Source organism: Melanostigma gelatinosum, assembly GCF_949748355.1.
Source record: "Melanostigma gelatinosum genome assembly, chromosome: 14".
In the NCBI taxonomy this organism is placed as follows: Eukaryota; Metazoa; Chordata; class Actinopteri; order Perciformes; family Zoarcidae; genus Melanostigma; species Melanostigma gelatinosum.
In genome coordinates, this window is record NC_136647.1 from 5,788,071 (window position 1) to 5,796,066 (window position 7,996).

At 46.9% G+C, this 7,996-nt stretch overlaps 1 protein-coding gene across 1 annotated transcript in view; it reads right to left on the reverse strand.

Moving 5' to 3' along the window:
• usp2b (ubiquitin specific peptidase 2b) overlaps positions 1–7,639 on the reverse strand; it is an 8,833-nt gene extending 1,194 nt beyond the window's left edge. The window contains exons 1-11 of the mRNA XM_079284117.1: positions 7,351–7,639; positions 3,433–3,480; positions 3,206–3,332; positions 1,993–2,104; positions 1,767–1,877; positions 1,031–1,095; positions 823–926; positions 577–657; positions 398–476; positions 160–267; positions 1–33 (exon numbers count right to left, since the gene is read on the reverse strand). The exon at positions 1–33 is cut by the window's left edge and continues 88 nt beyond it. Coding sequence (XP_079140243.1) covers positions 1–33; positions 160–267; positions 398–476; positions 577–657; positions 823–926; positions 1,031–1,095; positions 1,767–1,877; positions 1,993–2,104; positions 3,206–3,332; positions 3,433–3,480; positions 7,351–7,503 — 1,021 coding nt within the window. The 5' untranslated portion in view covers positions 7,504–7,639. The remainder of the gene's footprint in view (positions 34–159; positions 268–397; positions 477–576; positions 658–822; positions 927–1,030; positions 1,096–1,766; positions 1,878–1,992; positions 2,105–3,205; positions 3,333–3,432; positions 3,481–7,350) is intronic.
• Between the last annotated feature and the right edge of the window lie 357 nt (positions 7,640–7,996).

A 7,996-nucleotide genomic window follows, 5' to 3' on the forward strand; every position in this document is an offset into this window, starting at 1 on the left:
TGGATACCGCGTACAGGTTATAGACGGCGCGCTCTGCAGGGAGACAAAGAGAGGCCTTACTCATCAAATCCAGCCGAGCTCGGAAAGTGCACGGAATGTCCTCCCTTATCTCTCCTCTGGTGACAGCGCGCGTGTCACCGTCGGCAAAAAAAAACTCACCGCTGCTCTCCGAGGCGAACTCCCGCAGGTCCAGCTCTTTGAGGGGGAAGTTGACATAAGTGGAGAGTTTGCTGGTTCGGATGTTGGAGTCTGAGAAGCGCTTCAGGTCTGAGAGGAACATCGAGTCAAGGAGCACACACACCGGTTCAAAAAAAATGACATTATTGTGTTTTCAGTGCAATTTTGAGTACTTCTGCTCCACAGCATGCGAGAGGGAAAATATGTGAGGAAAGGATACGAAGCACGAGTATCTGGGGGAACTTCTGGACGCTGAATCTTTTGGTGCATTTCCTTCTGGTCTTGCATCGGTTGCACGTCTGAGAGAGGGAGACAGACAAAGACGGAGACGGCAGTGAGACATTGCTGCTGTGTAATCCATGTTTACGAAGGATCGAGGAGAGTGTGGAGGCTCCTTACCGGTCTCTCTTCCCCGTCCAACACATCCTCTTTTGTAAAGAGCCTCAAGCAGTCTCTGAGAGTCACTTCACCGGAGCTCTTCTGCGGCGACGGAGTACAAAGCATGTCCAGTCAGGAAACAGCAAAATGAGGGATATATATGAGAAAAATGTAATACAAACGTCTTTACAGCTTTGCAAACACTATTTCACAAAATACGGCTTGGCTAAACCTTTCCAAAGTGTGTGTGTGTGTGTGTGTTCTGACCTGTGCAACAGGTATGGATAGGTCCCAGAATGGATCAAACACCGTGGAGCGGAAGCCACAGACGGTGCACGTCACAGAGCTCTTCAGCTGTCCAACAAACAGATCTAAAAAACGCAGAAACAAGACGCGTAGGATTACATTTAATATGCATCTAAATTCAAGGACGGTTTGAAGGTAATTATGCGACACATCAAGGTGAATCCCTTACCCACGACTTTGCTGTCCTCTCTCTCCAAGTACATGTTCCACATCCGCTTGCCTTTTTCATCATCCCTGTGAATGAAACCGGACAGACATTCAGGTCAAACCTATTCATGCCAGAGCGTCGCCTGGCAGTCTGTCTAAGCCAGACTGTTGCCTCCGTGCTGTTGTACACTATCGTGTTCAATATGTCCGTTCTGGTCAACGTGATTGGTCGATGTCTTTATTGCCGGCGCAAACGCTACGATAAATATTGACCTCGTTCTGGAGAAGAATTACTCTTTTCTGCTGCGTAATATTGGCGTTCTGCGTCAAAGTACTCGTGACAAAAACATCAGTTGAAAAAAATATATATATATAATGCGAAATAAATCGAAAAAAAAGTTGCCGCCTGTGTATCCAATTATGAAAGTTTCTTTCTTACGTCTGGAATTCCAGGTATAATGGTAGTATAGTATATGTGACTACTGTCATTTAACATAATGCTAGTTCAGAAAATAGCCACATAACTGCTACATCTGGAAGGTAATTAATGACATTGTAATTATAAATAATTACAGTTTATTCCCACCTTTCAGGCATGCAGCAGCGTTTTTCTTGGCAGTGAGAGGTGTCAGTGACAGGGCAGGTTATGAGTGACTTATTGGGAGCAGAGGTGAGAAGTGTGTGTGTGTGTGTGTGTGTGTGTGTGCGCGTGTGTGTGTGTGTGTGTGTGCGTGTGTGGAGGGGGGGTGCCGACTTACGAGAGGTGGTCAAAGTCCTCGACGTACACCTTCGGGCGGACCGTCACTCTGTTCACCTCGTTATGGAGACCGTCCAATAAGAAACGTAGAAACTCCTGGGCGTCCTGCTGACTGCAAGGAGACAAAAAGGAGAATTGTTACTTTCTTCACCCTGAAATCAGCAGTTGTTCTTGAACTGAATCAAAAGGAAAAAGGCCTACGGGCAGAGGAGGGGGGGAAGACTTACTTGCAGCCCACAAATTTGGGAGCGAATCTCTGGATCTGGCTCTTGAAATCAGAGGGACTGATGGCCTCGCTGTTCACAGAGGTCCACAGGCTCTGAGTCAGCTTTGCAAACTCTAAGGCGAAGGAAAGAAATAATGATCATGAAAACAAGCGCTTTCTTTAGTTCAAAACACCGAAACTCAACACGTTCATCGGCATTCTTCAGCTGGACTAAGACATTTCTGTAAATCAAGCTGTGACACCAACGAGTCTGAACATCTGGGAGATTTCTACATATTTGTATGAAAATGAATATTAGGTTTTGAATTTGAAGTGTCTAAAAACAAGCGGACAGCATGGACTCAACCAGGGCGGATTTTATACAATCCACTTACTTTCAACTGCATGTCAAGGTCTTCATCAGCGAATGGACCTGGCTCGGGTGTCGTGCCGGTGATGTGACTTTAAGCCGGTCACTGAAGACACCTGAGCCAGTTCCATGAACTGATGAAGCGTCGCCTCACCGCTGTGACGCGCGGCTGAAAGCTCTGAACAGCTACGAAGTGAGAGCGATGCAGTCGTGACGCAGAAGAATGGCCTTTTAAAAGACATTTTATGTGTCGGATTGCTTACTTTAACATAGTCTTACATCGTTCGTTTATCATATTCGACAGTAACTTTTCACATTTCCATTATTAGCTATGTCTTATATTGCACTGTGTGATGCACCACTCACCATGCCAAGTTCCTTGTAGGTGCAAACATACTTGGCAACATCGTGATGCACAGACTGTGACCTGTGAGAACATTCTGTGCCAACACACCCTCTAAAAAGCTCCGTAGGAGTGAAACGGTCCCTTTCATTTAGTAGAGAGTACAGAAGAAACTGCTTGAATGGATCAAAGCGCTTGGGACAGACTCGTTCCTGTAGAAATGCAGTTTAACTAATTCACGTCCAGCAATCAAGCAGTCCGCTTAGTGTTCATTTTGGCTCTTTTCACACATGGCGACATATGGGAAAGCATTTTAAAACTAAATCGTTGTCAGGTCTTCAGCAGCGAGTCAGTGGAGCAGAGCAACATGCAGATTGTACGGAGTACATGAAATACCGACAATATGTGACCTTCTGCTGAGCCATAAAGTGACTCAACATGGCCGAGGCGCCACTCACGCCTGCAAATGTTCCTCACTACGCTGCTAAGTTGTGCTCTGACAGCTCAGCGCTCTCGTCCTACCTTCCATGAGAGCGGCGTTCGCCGTGCACTTGCTGTTGTTGAGGTCTGTGCGATGGACGTTTCTCAGGCAGTAGTCCCTCAGCTCGGGGGTGTTACTCAGACACTGAAGGATGGAGTTCATGAAACACTGGGAAACACAAAAGATGAATTTAACGCGGTTCCAGACGCAGCAGGTCAAAGTGCAGCGTGTTGTACGTCGGGCCACAACGTGAAGTAAAAGCACTCACCGTGTTGCCCAGGTTCCTCAGTCCCACCAGGCCTTGAGGACTCTTGTTCTATTCAAATAGAAAAGCAAGGAGATGTTTGGTGCGTTCAGGCTTTTATTGGAGAATTGGAAACTGAACAGAAAACACACAAAGCTTTTAAACAGCATGAGGAAGACCTGGCAGGCTCATGACCGGGTCAACGTTGGGACCATGGACGTAACGGGCCTCCTCGTTTGGTCCACTTTGAACATACGGCACAAAGCTGGACCGTAAAAGGGTTTACAGTTCAAATTCAAACCATAAATAGCCGATGCCAATACTGACAACTGAGCGATTGTCTTGTGCGTCTCGTCAAATGAATACGTGATGATGTATTGATGCTAAAGAGACCCACGCAGCCATGTTCTAAAAGCGTCCATGCAGATATTAGCTGTTCTGTCCCTCTCGTCTGTGTTGCCTGCTGTAGCCGCAACAGATCAGCTTGCACGCGGCGTCAGTGTGATGTAACTACTGCATGACAGCAGCCGCGCTACATTCCTCAAGTGTGAGTAAGCCTGAAAGGACGGTCTGGCCTTTAGTCAACGCGCACCATCTGACACATTGTTGGCACCGGCATGGCGGCACTGGTGCTGTGGATATCGGCGGCGACTGTTCCACACACACACACACGATGAAATAGCAGCGCCGAGGAGCCTTCCAGACGCCACTCGCACCGCAGTGACGTCGCACGAGAGCGTGCCGCGGTCCCAGAGGGAGAAGAGCTCTGCTGGGAAACCCTAGGACGCAACGCGGTGTCAAGTTGTTTGTGTGCAGAGTTTCAAATTGCTGCCCGAGACCAGGATCAACATGTTCATGCGATATATCGTGTGCCACCTGTGGTGTTTATCGTCGGTCGGGCAGACTGACGCAAGGCTCTGAAAGCTCTGGCAGGGACTCACCGCAACCAATGTTCAATTCAAACGCTGAATAAAACGGACGGGAAACCGTTTCATGCAGAGATTTGCAAATCAGCAGGAATGTAGCAGAATGTTTCAGCTGGAGATGCATCGTGATGACGTATTGTACATTAACACGTTTATGTAATTGTGTAAAAAGCAGTAAAATGATCGTGTCTTACTGGTCCCAACAAGATCCTCCTTGAACACCGAGACAAATAATTGTTATGAAAAGATAAATATTAACAGGGGACATACTGGCTTGTGACCTGCAGCTCATCCCGAAAGAGGGAACATAGTCACAGTGTAACTTGATGACGTGGAGCTATTACGCACCGTCACGCTTCAACGCCTCCACTGACGGCCGAGCGGCGCAACGCTACGACGGAAGCACACGTGGAGGCGCAGACGCAGACGTGCACACAAACAGTAAAGCGAGCAGCGGCAGCAGCGACCTGTGTTCAATGTAAACACGTTGCGGTTCATTCTTCACTGCACTCTTGACTCCTACTGTCTGTTTGCCTACAGTGTGCTTCTTCTTCACTGAAACAGATGAAGAAATGATTACATTGGGATATTTGCAGGGGTCTGTACCAGTCTTATTAAAGACTATATGAAGAAATGTTGCGCCTCCTGTGATTCGAAAATTGAAGGCCATATTGTGATTGTTCAGCCCTCAGTTCGTACATCCTATGCTGTGTTAGTGGAGAGGTTTTAGTGCCTTGTGGTGGTCGTCATGTTGCTCCAAAAGCTGAAAATAGAACCGTGAAATCTCAAATATTTCCCCTCCCTTCATGTCTCCCCTCTTCTCTGCAGCATTTGAAGGTGACCATATGGCGTTGAGTCCCAACGTGCTGCACTGCACTGGTGAATACTGACTAGCGGGGCTTGGCACACTCAGCAGGCGGCTTGTGATCTTAAAAGAGAAAAAAGACCCATCCAAAAAACCCAGAGGAGGTGATTGCATTCAGGTAATCTCTGGGCAAGACGGCTCTCCACTAGTTGGGATGACTTCAGGAAGGAAAGAGAGGGAGATAGAGAACACTGTGTCCTAAACCAGCTATGCATGCCTGGTCAAGGCCGCAGAACATGTGACGGAGGAAGCAACACTCCCGCGCACACACACACGGTGCCAGCTACGACAGTCCCTTGGAGGCAGTACTAACCTGCGTCTCTGTTACATAACAGCACGGCTTGGAGACGTCAAAAATGTTACAAAAGTTCTGGCACGCTTCTAAAACTCACAAGAGAACGCGATGAAAAATACCTAGCATAAAAAAAAAGTACATTCAAACTTTGCCTCCTGAGGCATGTGATGAACTCAACTTCAGAGTCTACAGCTCTGTGAGGCATTATGCTGACGTCAGCAAGCTGAGATATTAAAAATCTAAATGCTAAGATTCTCATGAAGGTGGTTATCTTGTTCACCATCTTAGTTTAGCTTGAACAAAAAACGAAGTGTTGGACACATTTTTTGTGTGTGTGGAGTAATCGATCATGATTCCGCCACTACTTTGAGAAATTGTTGAAATCATTTTTCAAGCAAAGATGCCAAAATGTCCTGGTTCCAACATCTCAAATGGGAGGATTTGCTGCTTTTCTTCGTCTTATGTAATATGAAACTGAATATCTGTGGATGGAGGACTGCCATCATCACCTTGAGCTTTGGGAAATTGTGATAGGTATTTTATAAAACCAAAAGATCCACTGATTGTAGCCAGATTAATAGATAATGAAGAGCGGACGATGGTGCGAGACGAAAGGTCAGACGATCGCCAAAGTCATTGGGATTATTCTTCTAGGCATCATGAATGTCTATATTTAGAATTCATGGCAATCCATCCCATGGTTGTGGAGATATTCAAGTCCAGAGCAAGGTGATGTACCAACCGACATTACTAAATCTAGAAGCGCTACAAACTAAACTAAGAAAAGTCTGCTGTGTGTCCCGTGTAAACACACGCATGCATACCAATGAGAGCACAGATCATCTGTGGAGAGGCCAATAATATCCCCTTCAGAGAGGACATCGACTTTAATTGCAGCCTGTGTCCAAAATCCTTCGCACTGCTGTGTAAACACGTCAGACGCACAAGAGTATGCTGGCTGCTGTGTTAACAAAATGTACCGGGCAGATGATAAGGTGTCAGCCATGGGCTCCTTATCAGCGGAGCGCCTTCCTACTACGCAAACGTCCCACTCGAATTCTCACTTTGATGCAGGCAGCCGCTGTTCTCGACTCCCCTGCATTGTGCACTGTGTGCTTACGCCCCCCCCCCCCCCCTTCTCCTTCTCCTCTTAAAAGGCAGATTACGGCCTAAAGGTCAGAGTTGGACCTCCACAAAGCTCTCTGTGGCTTCCCATATGGTGTCAAAGTGGAATGAGAAGGGATCTATAGCTGGTTGTGATTTTACATGTTTTTTTTTAAGCTGCACACAAGGGCCAAATTTCATGGTGTCTATTTAAGCACAGCCATGATATTTTTTCACAGGATATGACTAATTTGAATGCGCTACTTGTGTGGAAAATACTGCAATGTCAGCATACTTGATCTACAGGCCTTCAAGAAAACTTACATGCCGACACTGTACAAACTTTCTTCACCCAGGTTCAACAATACATCTGGGTTTAACATATTAATGCAATCACATTCTAAACAAATTGAAGAAAACAAGTTGTCGCCTCCCCGTCCTGAAATAAATACATCAAACATTATTGTTTGTTAAACTTACTGTACATAATTGTAAAAAATCATCAAATCTAAATAATCTGAAGGCCCAGCAAGACCCCCCCCCCCCCCCTCCCCTCCCCTCCCCCCTCTTGCTCAAGGCTCAGCCCCCATTGTTTTATATAGTGCTGGTAAAACAATGTCCATAATTCAAAAAAAAAAAAAGAGGGAAAATGTGACCAAAATGAGAATGTATGAGCACGAGGCTGATGCTTGCAGACGGGTGAGGCAGAAGCAGAGGTGCAGCAGCAGCGGCGGCGGTGGAGGAGGACTCACCTTGGCCTGGTTGATGATCAGACCCATGAACGTGGACACCAGCTTGGACCGGGACAACGACGGACTCTTCCGCCGCAGGTCGGGCTTGTCTACGGAGAAAGCGGCAGGCTCCTCCGGCACAGTCACCGTGTACGAGTGTCGCAGAGACGGCATGCTCGGTAGCGGTGTTTGGATGGTGGCGGTAGTGCAGAAATACGAATCAATGAATAATCAATCGACAAGGCTAGACGGTCGGTTTTGTCGTCCTGCTCGTGTCTGCGGGCTGTCGGTCTCGTCTGTCCCGCACTAGTAAGTTACACAACCAATGCTGGAGAATAACAGAGCGGTGGCGTGTGTTGGAGTTTTTACTGCGTGCTTTAAACAGCCCCTCCCACCCAGCGAGGCGCTGCCTTCACGTGCCGTAGGAAATATCGGAACCGCCAACGGTACAGCGACAAAGTAGCAGTGAAAGAGCTAGAATCAGGGGTGTCAAACTCATCTCCACTCTGGGCCACATCAGCATCACGATCGCCCTCAAAGGGCCGGTTGTAGCTGGCAGACTGTATAACTAACTTCTCCTAACATATTGTTAAATAACTCTCTCTGCATTTGATTATTGTTTATTCAAGTGTAAACATATTGTACATTCAGTTATATGAGAATGAAA